Raw genomic sequence first — 15,353 nt, forward strand, 5'->3', positions numbered from 1 at the left:
ATGTATTGAAAATACAGCAATTTAAATGCAATTGTCGGCTAAATATAGTAGTAAAAATGAAATTTAATTGTGGTATTCGATACTTTCATCGATATTTCCTATGTTTTCTGCAATGTTGAGCAACTCAAAAAACGAAACATTTCAAGAACTAAATTATTTACCAGAATTTCACTTAATTATAATTCATCTGCTAAACGTGCCAAAAATATGTAGGAAGTTACCGGCATTGTTAAACACAAAATAGTTAAAATAAGTATATTTGTTAAATCGTATTCGTTCTGCTAAGTGTAAATTTATGCTGGAATGAGTCTGTCACTCGAACTTTCAGACTACTCAAACGGCCTTAAGGATTTCGGTTCATTCATAATTTAAGGCTCGGCTCTGCCATTGTAGGGCACACAAAAGAAGCCAAACCAGACACTGAATTTTCTGTCAAAGAACGGGGTATAGAATAATGTACAAAGTTGGACCGGGATCTTAATGCAGGATTTTTCGCAACAAATTTCGAGAAATTTACGATACCAGAAAGGGATTAGGCTTCTAAGGATCAAGATATTAGTGATTTTATATTCAAATATTTAATGTTTCGTTTAATTGACACATTTAGCTTTTGAAATCCAATATCAAAACAGTTCTTATAGTTATAATTTAAATCAAAATGTGATAAATAGATTAGATACCAGATCATATACAACTGATTATTCTATTGACAAGTTGCTATTATATTTGGCAAGACAGCTTACCTTTTTTGCCAAATTACAAGAATACCTTTATTTATGTGAACGTTTTGTGAACATTGCCTCATCAAAAATTTTATATTTTAAAGATTTCCAATAAAAATCTCAAGTGTCCAAGAATTTGAATAATTACCATTTATCGCATCATTATGCAACGTCGACTAAATTTAGCTTCTTCAATTTCTGCGTGCATTTGCAAAAAAAAATAATCTGGAGTCTATTTTGCACCGAGGTACGGAAAATTACTAAAGACCCCTCTTTGTGACAGAGGTAAGGGGGCTTTCTCTTGTGTGCCTATTTTGCTAGATCATGACTTTCGGCAGGAAAATGGGAGAAATATTTCATTTTCATATGCGCAATATAATTTTCAGCAGAATTACGATAACAGTCGGAAACGATATAAAAAAATATTTTTCTTTACACTTTATTGTAATGCCATTGACGTTAATACCAATAAAACTGCTCGTCGTTGAGGGGCGATAATTGTTGCAATTACAATAAATATGATTGTCACAAATTCCAATTGAGAAAGGTTCCGATGGATTGAGTCTCATTTTCAAATCCGTCGATGTTCGGAAAACACTTAAACTAAATCAACTACAAAAAGAAGTTAAAATAGCAACACAAGTTCGTGCAATTTGGAACAAATTGTCCGGAATTGAAACAGAGCCTGGAAAAATCGGATGTTTTGTGATTTAGCCTGTGCATTTTAGCGAATGTTTTTCTCATTTTTCTAAAAGGATTATGGACGAAACAAACGACTCAATTGTCCTAAAGCTTGAACAGACATAAGCAATAATGAGCAGACTTTAGCCAAGTTGGATTTAAAATTCGGATGTAAATATTCAGCATAAATAAGAAAAGACATGAAACGTGCGAGGAAATCAAGTTTATCGCTGATTTGAAGTTGAATTTCCGAAACCATGCATCAAACCGTTTTCGTTATTTCACGATAGCAGCAATACATCAAGCCGAATGAAACGCCAAAAAAGCAGGTTTTTTTGTGCCATTTTTCTTTATTTTGCATCAAAAATGTGCGAATCACAATACACAAGGGTTGCCTCGATTTAACCTTTACCATATTTTCATGATCATTATACGTATGAAAGATTTGGTTTTCCAAACGAGGGCGTTCTTCATAACCAGACAGAATCATTTTTTGTTCATGGTTCAAATAGATCTCATTAACTTTGCGCATGATATACGTAATTTTAGGAAAAAGTGCACTCAAATTTGTTAAATTAATATGTGTGTAATTGACAAAAACAATTAGTTGTTAAAATCTGGTGCGACCCTCAAATGTTGCCACAAAATTCATGTTACATAAATTGTTATTATCTCTTGTGCAAGCAAAAAATTTGCATTCGATTACCATAACAAAGCGAGATTGGGAGTCGCCATATTAATAAAGTCTGGTTTTTGTGTTTTGTCCACTAGTGTAAATTACCTTTGTCATTTACATTATTTAAACTTTATCAGCGGGTGTAAAATTGTCACCTTTAGTAAGAAATTTGATGGAAATGACTTCAGGTTACATACAAGCATCCTAACTGAAACGAAATAATGAGTTTGTTTTCCAATTTAATTGTACACATGTTAATGTTCCTTCTGTTAAAGTCCCTTAAGTGATTGAATTCTCGCGAAAACGGGTCTTCAAAGTCCAGCAAGCAAAAGCACATTGAATCGAAAGCGGTTAATAGCAATTTAGATGCCACCAATGGCTTCAAATAAAACCTCTGAAATCCCAAACAAAATTCAAAGCTTTTTCCTGATTTTTCCATGAGCTGTTCTAAGTCCGCTGTTTATTCGGTTAGATCCGCCACTGATACCAAATCGCCATCTCATTCATTGTATTATTTGTGCTATTTGGAGTCTGCCACAATTCAGAATCAACAAACTAAACCGAAAGGAAATTCACAATAGCAGAAAAGACAGACTCGCTCTAAATTCCACATCTGAAATGTTGGTTTAACCATAATGTCTTGGACAATCTATACAAAGAACGACAATCGACGAAAGGGTAAGAAAAGCAACATTGCACCGCAGCTCAATTGAATTCAAAAATTCAAGTTGCATCTGAAAAAAGATACGATTTATCACACATCGTTAGGAATAACTAATTATTATGTGCATAGTAAGCAGTTACGTTAGCTCTGAGATTAGGTTCTAAGATTAGAAAGTTCCAGCTTGAGTTGATCGAAGAGAGGAATAATACTTATTACCGATTTATGTTAAGCGTTGTAATGAAATTGAAAAATGTTTAATTTACCCAGTATAAACTTCCACGTAGGTTTTTCTTTTTGAAATTTTGTACTTTATTTCTTCAAATTCCAGATAGAAAAAGTTAATTTTTCGGAAAGCAATGCATTTACGTAAACTGCGACAAATTTATCAAAGCGTTTTTATCAAAGTTTAAATATTCGCGGTATAAAAAGTCCCCAGGGAAAAGCTCGTTACACACCGGCCATTTATGCAAAGTACAGGCTTCTGATAAGTGCACAGCAAGCAACATTTTCTAGACAAACCAAAGTTAAATAGTTCATTACTTAATTTTCCATACAACATATAATATGCCGAGTAGAGTTCTCGTGCCACCGACAACGAAAATTATTCAGTTCAAATATATTATTTTTTGTTAATCTTTAACAGCTCGTTTTCCGAGGTTTTATGCAGGAAATTCATGAACAATTGCCATCCAACAATCGAAAAATCAGGAATCATTTTTGTGCATTCAGTGCTTATCAAATGTGTTCAATCCAGATAATTAAAAAAAAAACGCGACGGTGTTGGAGACATTTCAATTTAAAATAATAATTCACCCTGCTATGATCGACATTGTTATTGGCGCATTTTGCATAATTTTAATTAAAACCGTGCAAATTAAATTTGATATCTTGATGATGTTGGACTTGTGGAATTAAACAGAGCATAAAGCGGTAGGAAAGTACTCTATTTAGTTTTCGACATCATTCCAAATTTTAAATGCATTGTCGGGATAGTGGTATTAAAATTAACACTGGTCCACAGTAAATAAAAGTACCATCTAACACGTAGTTTATTTCTGTTAGAACCGTTGCAATATCAGCCAAAATTCGTATAAATAAGGGTTGTTATTGAACTATATGCATTGAAGTACGCTACTATCATCATGAGGTAAATCCTACCCATTTCATTAAGTAGATTGGACATTATGTACATCTACCAGTAGTAATTTTTCACACATAATGTTCCACTGTCACGTTTAAACCCACAAACACAGTTTAGTAATTTGTGTAATGCTGAACAGTGGTTTTGTTTTGGGGAAATTCCAACCGGAGTTACCGTGTAAACTGAAAAATCTGTTTTATTTATTTTGCAGCTTTTCTAATACTGCTGAATTAAACTATATTTTTATATAATTAAAAACAATGTTCCTGCCAATAATTTAAGCAGTCGTCTATGTTCAATTATGCAAACGTCGATTTAATTGGATTGCGGTTTATACAATATTACATAATAAAACTTGGCAAAATGTGCAGTTTCAGTTCGAAATGTAGGTCTTTGTGAAATTGTTTATAAATTTGCGATACATCCGCTGTCATCGAGAGGCTGTAAATGTACAAGCCTGAATGTATGGGCTTCGATTAACTAAAGGGATTTTTTCGCATAAATATTTTCCGATTTGCATCGGTTTTTTACATTGCCGTTCATAAAAAATCTAGACAAAACCGGTAAAAAGTAATGAAATTGTTCGGAAATTCATACTGTTTTGAATCGTATTGATAATATTTTGAAAGCCCTTTCAAATTCAGCAGCAAAATGGTGTAAGTGCGTTTGTCAAAATTAGCAAATTTATAACAAATATACTTATATTTCGCGTTACAGTGGCGAAATGCTTTTGAACCTTTTACTATAAATAATAACAGCTATTAGTTGTAAGATTATTCACTTAGCTAAAACTTAATATGTGTTATAAAAAGGGCACTTGAACCCCTCTTAATTATAGTGACAACCAAATTACTAGCTTGGTGAAGTCAGCAAACGTACTTACCTAATTCTAATGAAAAGCCAATAGACCTTTTATTAACTAAGAAAAAATTTAGATGTTTGTCGATTATAGATATTACAAATTCACAACAATATCTGAAAAACATAAAAGCTGCAAGGAAAGCTTTTGAGACTTATTAGAACCTTATAACAATGGACCTCTTTGTAATATCAAAGATGAATAGTCAGCACATCGGCAGTTTTTGTTGATTCACCGCATAGAAATCCCTTTAGGGCATATTTTTATGACGTACTTTTCGCCTCAAAACAAGATACGTGTTTTTTATTCAAAATGACAAATGGATGGAATTTCGCATTATAATCTATTATGACACTGAAAGATGTTGCAGTCCAAAGAAAGGACAATAATCTGCTGAATCCGGATATTCATATTAGACATTTAGGAGGAAACTGATATTAACGAGCAGTCACTTAACCTACCTTAAATTTGAATTTAAGTATGAAAAATGGTTAGCTCTGTCTCTGCAACACCAATGAGACTGAAAAATGTGTGCAGCCGAGAAGAAATGGTACATAATATGTAGTAAAATTATTATGTTAACGGAACTGATGAGCAAGTTATTCCAAATATTCGACCTATTTAATATCACGTACCAAAAGCTACAAAGTACAAATTTACATCTGCAAACTTCCGCGTAACTAGTTGGGGCATTGCAGCAAGAGCAATATGAATAAGTCCTGAGGATATCGCGGAACATACATTTACTATGATTTTATCCAATAATCGATGAGATTAAGGTTTCCCTTCTGCTATCCAAAATACTTTAGAAAACTTTGTCGGGCTTCTTCATGAACAAATAATTAAAGAAAATTTAAACCAATATTAGTTGTTTAACTTTCTAGGAAAGGCAAAAGTTAATATTTTCTCATCCTGTTCTCTTTTGAAACGTTATTTAAATTTACTGTTTCCGTAGCTAACAAGCTAAAATTTTCCCGACAAATTCATATGCTTTAACTACGATCTAAATAAATTCACCTGCATATGTACACGGAAAATCAACTATTTTCTTTACTTCGGTAATGTTAAAATAAATATATAAATGTCTTCTAAATGTTCTACATTGCTGAATTTTATTAAATCGTAAATTTCAATGTTACACCACTACATCATAGCAGATATGCCCAATAAAAAAGGTTTGGTTTGTTGAGGGCCGTTAAGATAAAGTATTATCCGGACTGAATGTCGTTTTTAAACATACATAACCTCCGGCAAAAGCCGCTGAAATTCTAGAAATATATTGGCCTTACATCATTGAGCTTTGATGGCCCAGTTTGGATTAGAAATATATGGCTTTCCATGTATCGTAGAATAGATCTATGCCTTTTCCCTTGCAACACAAAGTAAGTGTGTACTTCTGATTAAATCCGCCACTTTTCAGTCAATATTGATTCAGAATACCTATCGGCACTCGAGTTTCGACTTTCAAAAGAGCTTATTTACTCTTGCAATAAGCTGGTAGACTCTTCTATTGCCCGAAGCTTTAAACAAAATTTATATCTCAGAGATATACATACAACACATGAATATATCATGACATTTTCTATTTTCAATATCCAAATCGTTCACTTCCCGACAATATTTGTCATTCTTACAGTCAGAATAACAAAACGTTCACCGAAAATATTCGCCCTCGCGTCGAAGTTCTGGTAAAAAATAGTTCTTTTTCAATGGCACTTCCGTAAATAATAAGAACGAGACAGATACATATCCCGTAAAATATGGCTGGTCTAAAAATTGGGGAAAAACATATTTGTAATACTGTCGGGTGCGGAATGGGCTTTACATAATGTAAAAGTTGCTCTTCGCTAGAGTTTTCAGCACGCCAAAGTTAAATTGTGCCAGCCTAGTTTATACGTATGAGTTCAAATGTTAAATACGTGTAAGCTGCAGTCGGAAAAACAACAAAAAATAATTAAAAAGTGTTCAGCTGAAAGTGGAATGGGGTTTTCACTTTTTACTCTTTCAATGTAACCAAGTAATAAATAGTTCACTATTTCCTTACACATTATTTTTCATTAGTTCCTACTTTTCCATAGTGAACTGATCTAGGCAGATGAAGGTACAGCTATACAGAATCATACATTCATTAATTGGTCTCTCTTCAAAGTGAATCAATTAATTCATATAAGTTCGTCAGAAAATTTCACATATTATTTTTACATTTACATTTTTTTCAGAAATAAAAATGAAATTTCAGAGTTTAAAATATTAGAGCGTTTATTTTAGAACATCATTCTTAACCTGAATTAAATATGCAAATTGTTTTGAGTAACTTTTCTTTTACGATCGTCAACTTTTCAAGCAGCAGGATATTCTTCTTTTATGCCAAAAATGGTGCAATATAACCAAATATACTGGCCACAAATAATAGTTTTATATAATTACTGCAAGTAAAATTGTGTTCCTAGAAACAATAGCAAAGCTTGTAGCTTTAGCTGGAGTAAGTCGAAGTAAGTCAGCATTCTCACAGTAGATTTGATTAATAGACTTTACATTTTCCTGTGAGTATTGAATCGATTAGATACTCTGGATGGATAAGTTTAGTGCTCTCATAAGCTGTGGTCTGTTGTGAAAATATTTGACTATGTTTTTGAGTGCCAACTAAGAATTCTGTTCTAGTCATTATTGCGACTAAATCTTCCATATATTGCCAAATCTTTGGACCATTAAAAACATCGGCCCTAACATTTTCAAACGACAGTCGAGGGAATTCGGAAATAAGATACCTACTTGAAACATTCCATTGACAAAGCATTCAGAAAAATCGAACTTAGCCGAGATTGTTCCCCAGTGTCATATAAAAATAATTGAATATTTCTAAACTACTCATCATTGTTGCAAATGTAGATGGTTTTAAAATAATAAATAACAGAACAACGCAATTTAAACGGGTTCATAAAGTTTCCCATCTTGAACAACACTGAAATCACTAGGTGGGGGTGAAATAATTTAAAAAGTCTTGAAACTTCTAGAATTGTTAACATTGCTGTCGAACGAGCTTACCAACAAATAATGCATGGGGCTATTTTTGCATCCATATCGAAATTAAATGGGGTTAACCCAGTTTTGAACTTTTCGGCAGGCACGAGTGTCGAACGTCGTTCGACTTTTATTTTATTTCATCGGGAAGTTTTGATATAGGGGCCAGTAGCTAATAATCTGTATTGAAGTCGGGTGGCAAACTTTAAAAATCTCTCAGCTGTTTTCAAAACTTTTTCTCGTTGTCAATTCGAAGTAACTTCATTATCTGTGCATTTTGTAGCGCAATCTGTATAAAGTCTCCTAAGTAGTATGTACCGTCTACAAAGAATTAACAATACATTTAAAGAATAAATTTGGAAACTTTAATTTGGAAGACTTCCTGAAATTAAAGCTCAGAGTTCCGATTCATTATGAAAATGAAAACAGCTATAGAAAAACGGAAAATAATAGTTAATTTCTAGATATCTTTCTATAAAGAACAAAAGGGGACTTCTAAACTGTCTTCAGCAAAGCGACCTTTTGACATAAAAATAATAAAAGCTTGACTATGTTTTAAGCTTCATCACTAAGTTTTAAGTTTCCCGTATTGATTTCCAATGCAATTTTTTTATGATATTGTGCAAATCATAAAACTTGACTAATTGATATTGACTATATCCAATAAAATTCATACATTAATATGCATAATTAGCACTAAATGCCATTGATTAACGAACCAATCAATCCTCCGGTATACGAAATTCGTAATTAGTTTACGGCAGTTTAGGATTAATTCCTACATTAATTATTTTATATTTTATTACGGTTGCTTTATTATAGTTTATGCATGGAAATCAGAAATATAACACTGTAGCTACCAGAGCACTTTATTTCACAAGAAGAAACTAATTTACGACTACAATTCAGGAAAAGATTCTGCTATGTAAAATCAGTGCTGTTTTCCATTAGCTTGACCCACACAAATCATGCATTCTAATTGATATTTTCGCAACGTTTTCCAGACAAGTAGGAAATCGGCTAAAATTATGAATTATGGAGAATCTAAAACTTTATTCGGCCAAGAACAATTCAGTTTCAGCTTGAGATAAATCATATGAACGGCTGGCGGCTTTAAAGCATGAAAATTAAAGCACTGAAATCAAAAGAACAGTATTTCGCAGGTTTTATTAAACGTATTTCATTCGATACCTGGAGGCGATGCTGCAGACTTAATGCTAAAATTTTGCGTGTATATAATATGGAAGTAACTTCCCAGCGTATTTAAATAAAGGTATGTAAGACAAGCATTATTACCTACTCCCTTTATCAGACTTTTCCAGGCTTCATCATTTAAGAAAAGTAATAAGCCTCTGGAATAGTTTTTTTTATGAAACAACCAATCAGAATAAAAATGTACTGTAAACATTACAGCCACTATGTATGGTATGTGTATATTTAGCTATTATTCCCGTAGTGAAACGATCAAACACAATCGACAACATATTTGAATAATTCGAAAATTGATTGCAAAAATCATTACATACCATGTAGACAATTCGGGAATTGCTCGTTATTTTAATTATGGCGTTGAGCCCATTTGGCAGATTAAAATCGAAAAGCGATCAACATAATTAATGGAAAGTACTCTTCATGATTGTAAGAGCTTGACAGTCATTTTGCTGTAAACGTTGACATTTAGAGGGGATCCTTCCATTTCCAGTAAAATATAAGGCACTTAAATAAATTTAGTATCGAGAGCATTTCAAACAGTATGAGTGATATGTGTATTAATCTAGAAATGCCTCGAAGTCGCAGAAATCGAAGTAGGAAATGAGAGCCTCAGCAATTCAGTTAACTGAACATATTAATTTTGATTTGCATCTATTTGGCAAATATTCTACGATTTAGTTCAATATTTGTAACTAATTAATAACAGTTTAAAGAAAATAAGCAAAAAAGCTTCATCGGACTGTTATTATAAGCACACTAGAGAGTTTCAAATGTTTAATTTATGGAGAAAAAACAAAGCCCCTGTTTGCTGTGTCGTAAGCGTTTTAAATGTGAGGCCTGTATCAACATTATTCTTAGACATATAGCACATCCCCAAATTTGGAGGAAAAAGTAATTTCCTGCCTTGGGGCATACATCTTCTCTGTTATTTGTGACGGCGGTTTCCATTTTAAGTCTCTCGAAGTAAAGTGAAGGGCAATTTATTCCATTAAAAGTTGAATAACAAGTAATGGAGTTGAACGAAATATAGATATTTGCCAATATTGCTTTACATCTTCTAGGTCCATGTATCGAAGTATGGAACATTATTTTAGAAGAAAAATATTTCCGGTGCTCTTCAAAATCAGCCCGTTTAACTTGAAGTAGAATAAACTAAAATATTGGTAGGTTTTGCTAAGCAAAATTACAAACTCCTGCAAGGTTTTATTCGCCATTATTTGACCATTCGGAGACATAAAAGCCAATTTACTTTGCCCTGACCAACCTAGCTTGAGAAAGTCATGAAGTATTTGCACCATTTGTAGACTCCCTCAACTCTATTGTTCAGTGACTTCAGAAGTTTCAAGGTGGAAAAAGCTTCATTTGTAAAGTTGCTTGCTGGTCGTTTGTTCAAGTGCCTTTTCTAGCGCGGGTGTTGCGGCACAGTTTACTGGTACATTATTAAACTTTTAACGCAAAAAACGGATAAAGCAAAACTAACCCATACCAGACAATAATCAATCTTGATTAATTGAAGCTCTTCCTTTTGCCTCTAATGGATTCAATATTTTTAACAACCCTCAGTGTCTCAAAACGAGATTCATATATTTTCGTAAAAGATAAATTTCCACAAAAAAATGCCTGATTCTACAGTTCGGGGAGATTTACATTTCATATCCATTGCATCAACCTTATCCGGCGGATAATGTATTTTTGTGCATTCTAAAAGCAAAGACGTTATTCAGTCTTAAATGAGCCTCTAGTTGGTGAGTAAGTGGTTAACTTGACTCCTTATTTCGTTTCTTTTGAATTATTATCAATTCTACTAAATTTTCGCTCACTTCATACACATTTTTTTTTTGGAAAAACAACCTCAATATTAGCTCGAGGCCTTTATTAATCTGTTGTTTTCAACGTTTACATAAAATAAGCTTAGTCATTAGCAGACCAAATTGCTATTTATTGTCTGTCGTGATATATTTTCACATTATCTGAACACACTGTTATCTCTCTGCCCCTAAAAGCCTAGCTCGGATTTTTCTAAGGAAGCACAATTATAAACTATGAGCCCATTACTCTCAAACAATATACACGTATAAAGTAGATCGTATAATATAAATAGACCCAACAAAGGGCTAGAATGCCGCACATTTTTAAGCCACTCCTGCGTTCAAAAGAAAAGTTATTTAGATTTACACACGTCTAAGAAAAAGTTCACCGTTTGAAACCAGCTTTCGGGTCCTTTTTGCCAAACGGAAGTGGATAAATTCTGATTTATGCAGTTTGGTTTCTGTTTAAAGCCTCATCAAACCCCTTTCGTTGGGGGTTCAAAACGCCAAACCGAATAGCCCGAAACGGTTTTTTAATTTTTCAGAATTAATCAGAATTTATCCAGTTCCAAAATTGGTCCAAATCCATCCGTGTAACTAAAACTAAAGAATTTATTTCAACAAAAAACTGATTTTAAATCAAATAATACTTAATTTTAAGCAGCAAATACCTCATGGGTAAATTTCATTACATCTGAGCAATAACAAATTAAAGCAAAGTCACCTATAAATTCAACTAACAATCTATAAACCAAAAAGACAAAGAATAATATTGTTTCCTAAACTTGTTGCAAACGGCCATAATTCCTTAACTTGTTGCTAACATTGTTTTTCATTCTATATTTGTCTGATTTCCAATGGGAAACGATTGAGAAATGTTCAATTTTTGCGAATGATTGAGCCTCCAATCTCACTAGTTGGGGGTGTTAGCAAATACAAAATGTATTTTTGCCATCATGACCTTAAATGAGACTGAAATCACTTTGGGGTTTATTTTTATTAATCAAACATAAGACCTTCAATACAAAAAAATTGGTGAGGGTCAATATAATTTGGTTCATAGAGAGCGACTGGACGGCGTTGATTTGAAGCATATGATTGATCAATTATCCGAATAAACAGAATATATAAAGATGCTGATGAGAGCAAGTTATCCAAAAAGGTAATTTACAACATTCAACAATGGTGAGTCAATGAGTCAATACTAAAATGCGAAATCATAAAATGGTAGAAGTCATCGAGATTGTGCGAAAAAAGGAATACATTGTTATGGTAAATGAAGCACTTAAATACATCATTCATGTAGCTGAATTACTTGTTTAGGTCAAAAATTACGAGTTATTTTTATTTAAAATCCCGAAATTTTACGTTTCAATGTAACACCATTCGAACAAAACTGGTAAAATCCGTGTTGCGATTTCAGATAGATATTAGCTAAAACAATAGAACTAAGATACCGGAAAAGCTTAATAAAGTACTTACGTAGCACAGCATCACTGAAGAATTCCATTAGATGCACTTATGTACTTTGTGTTATGTGAGTCTGATTTACTGAAATTGTCTAAGTACTACACGGTCACTTCGAGACACTATCGATTGATACAATTGTTCTTTGCCCAGATCATAATATGAGCTATAATTATCGGAGTGACTATATCTGAAATAGTTAAAATACTTAATGTTTTTCAATTTTCTGCCATTTTCTCTTCAATTTTATCAGGGACATTTTCAATGGTTTTTCATTAACATAAATATTCTTAGGATTTATAACCGTAATGTTTCTAAATGTAATACGATGATATTACCAAGCATAGTGGCTTGCGTTTGCTTTTAAAAAATTTAATTGCATGGAGAAATATTCGAGTATAGAGGACGGGAGCCAATTAGCAGGGAACAACCCAGCTCCGATTGAAACTGAAATGCCTGTAAATGTACCCAATAAAACATGTACCTAGTATTATAGAACATACATTTCGAAAGCATCAAAATAATTGGGCCCAAATTAATTTAGCAACCTTAAGTATGTTGTTTGGAAATACTCTATTAAGAGGAAAAGCATCGTTTCTGCAAATATAAATTGCTTATGGTGGAAATTTGAACTAAAAATCAGCCAAATAATTACACAGCATGCTGGAATTTTAAACACAAGTCGTATAGTAGTAGGATACCCGCTAAGTGATAGTATTGTCAATACGTTTTGATACAGAATTCGTTCTTTCTTCAGAAGTAAGAGAACCAATTACCAAAATGAAATATTAATTCGATATTTTAAATTAAAACTAAAAACTTAAATAGAAAATCGATATACTAACTTGTTCTCAAATTTTACAACTTTCGTCTAACTTAACCGATACTTGTGACTCTTAAGGTTTCGAAGTATATTAAGCATTATACAATATACTTTATTTTGAGTACACACCTCGAATACAATCTTTACTTTATTGCGAAAAGCGATCGTTTTGTTGGCTGCACCATATAATAGAAAGCTAAAAATCTATTCTCATTAAACTAGTAGGTTTATGCGAATTTTCATTAAGAACATAACCATACAGATAAGATCGAGATGCGCCGACAGATATAAATGGTAAGCTATAGTTTTGCCAAAGAGACAGCTTAACCACTTGTCAAGAAGAATCGAAAGCTACAGCTCCCGAGTGGCTGAAGTTGTATTTTCTACTATTCGTGAAGTGTAACACGCTCTACAACTAAAGGAAAATCTCTAGAGAAATTTTTCATTTATTTTACGAAAGGAACGCATGTTAGGGCACACATATCATTCCGAATATTCGTTATCATTGTAGATTGCAATCCGAGTCTTGAGCTTTCAATTAGAGATGTGTTGATATTGAAATTCAATGTTGAAAAAGCCAAATGACTCTAAAAAATACAAGTTAATAGAAAAACAAAGTAACGACCATTCTAAGCCATCATAAAACATTTATGTTTACCAATCCCTATCGAAAAACAAAAATAAAGCGAAGAAGGTGCCAAAGGTTTTTACTAAACCATAAATAACTCCAGCTCAAATGATTACTTTATTCCTGTTTAGAGCATCTTTATTGGTTATAAAATATGGGGCAGAAAGAATCAGCAGTATATTGAAAATGTCCGTTCCAAGGAAATTAAAGAAAATTGTAATTGTAAAAAATTAAATTGTAAAAAGGAATCTATGGTCGGTTTCCAATTTTAGCTTTGGTAATTATGCACTCAAACTGGAGCGATCGTGTTCTATCGCTTTATAATTTGATTTTGCAATAACGCAAATAAAAAATGGATTCCATTGCCCGTATGAATTGTTGATATTCTATTGCCGCATTATTTATTATCATTATTATTATTAATACCTAACATTTATTTTCACTAGTAGCACGTTCATACTTTTTGATCTAACACTTAGCTTGGTTTTTTTAATCCTTTTTTAGCTTAGATTATTTTTTTACTGAAAAGGCATTGCGTTTTCATACAAGAGCCAAGTAGAACTCAGGTTATTCTCAATTCGACAGCAACTACCAACAAACTAAGATAAATACGCGATTACCGTTCACAAAAAAATAGCCATCTATTCAACTTTAGAAAATATCAGAAAAGAGGTTTACCTTTTAAATTCTGAGCTTTAGCTCGTTATGATACATCGGGTTTCTGGGACATGTAATGCAGTATGCGGAAAGTTGTATATTATGTCGACATCTACGGTCATAAATTGGGAAAATGTACTTCATTTTTCTATGTCAAATTTATAGTTTAGAAATTTCAAATATATTAGCATTTGATGTGCTTGCTTGGTCAGATTTTCCATGAGATAGGTATATGAGCTAAGCATGAACGAACTATCGAAATACATTTGTAAAATGGCAGAAATTCAGGATTAAAGAGTTTTTAATCACATCATTGAATTGAGATATTAATATGATGCAGCAAAGCATTTACTTATATAGATTTTGGTGACAATGTTTATCACCTAATAAAATCACCTGAATTTCTAAATGCGATTGATTCATTATTATTTATTATTATATGAAAATACATGCAAATTTTCCTACATATGCAGAACTCCGAATAATAAATTAATATGGAAAGTAACATGTTAATAAAGCCTGATTTGCCTTTATATACAATCGCTAAACTGAAATTATTCCTCAACAAAATCTAACTTAAAACAGATTTAAAAAAAATATAATATACTACAACAATACATCTTCCTGCTGGATTATCTCGTCACATTCTGAAAGTCGATTACTTTAAAATACAATTTAATCCAAGCTTAAGTACATTTATTAGAGCATATACCATATTTACGTGAAGAGACTCTAAACCATGAAGGGCATATTAATATGCAAATTCAATTTGGTTTGAATATGCATTGCTGTTAACGCAATATAGCGCTATCGCGTTAACGTTGTGTGTAGCTTGCTATGTCATTATACTAAAAGCAATATTAAAAGTTTATAATACTGCCAAGCAACAAAATCACTAGATTCCCTCCTAATAGTGCTATATTCTAGCATTCTGTGTGGTGATAATTGAATTTAAAAGAACCAAACTAATCAAAAACAAATTTACGAAGAAAGC

At 32.5% G+C, this 15,353-nt stretch overlaps 1 protein-coding gene across 4 annotated transcripts in view; it reads right to left on the bottom strand.

Annotated features, from left to right (window-relative positions):
• Positions 1-15,353, bottom strand: part of LOC125502288 (peripheral plasma membrane protein CASK-like) — a 106,065-nt gene that overhangs the window by 18,083 nt on the left and 72,629 nt on the right. Inside the window, exon 1 of one of the 4 annotated variants that reach the window (XM_048668122.1) lies at positions 12,267-12,421. The exons of the other annotated variants lie outside the window; for them this stretch is intronic. Within the exon in view, the coding sequence (XP_048524079.1) occupies positions 12,267-12,278 (12 nt within the window). The 5' untranslated portion in view covers positions 12,279-12,421. Of the gene's footprint in view, positions 1-12,266; positions 12,422-15,353 lie in introns of those variants that run through there. 4 annotated transcript variants of the gene reach the window in all.

This window comes from Dendroctonus ponderosae, unplaced genomic scaffold, assembly GCF_020466585.1.
Source record: "Dendroctonus ponderosae isolate FM_Combo_2020 unplaced genomic scaffold, Dpon_F_20191213v2 Dpon_F_20191213_7, whole genome shotgun sequence".
Taxonomy (NCBI): domain Eukaryota; kingdom Metazoa; phylum Arthropoda; class Insecta; order Coleoptera; family Curculionidae; genus Dendroctonus; species Dendroctonus ponderosae.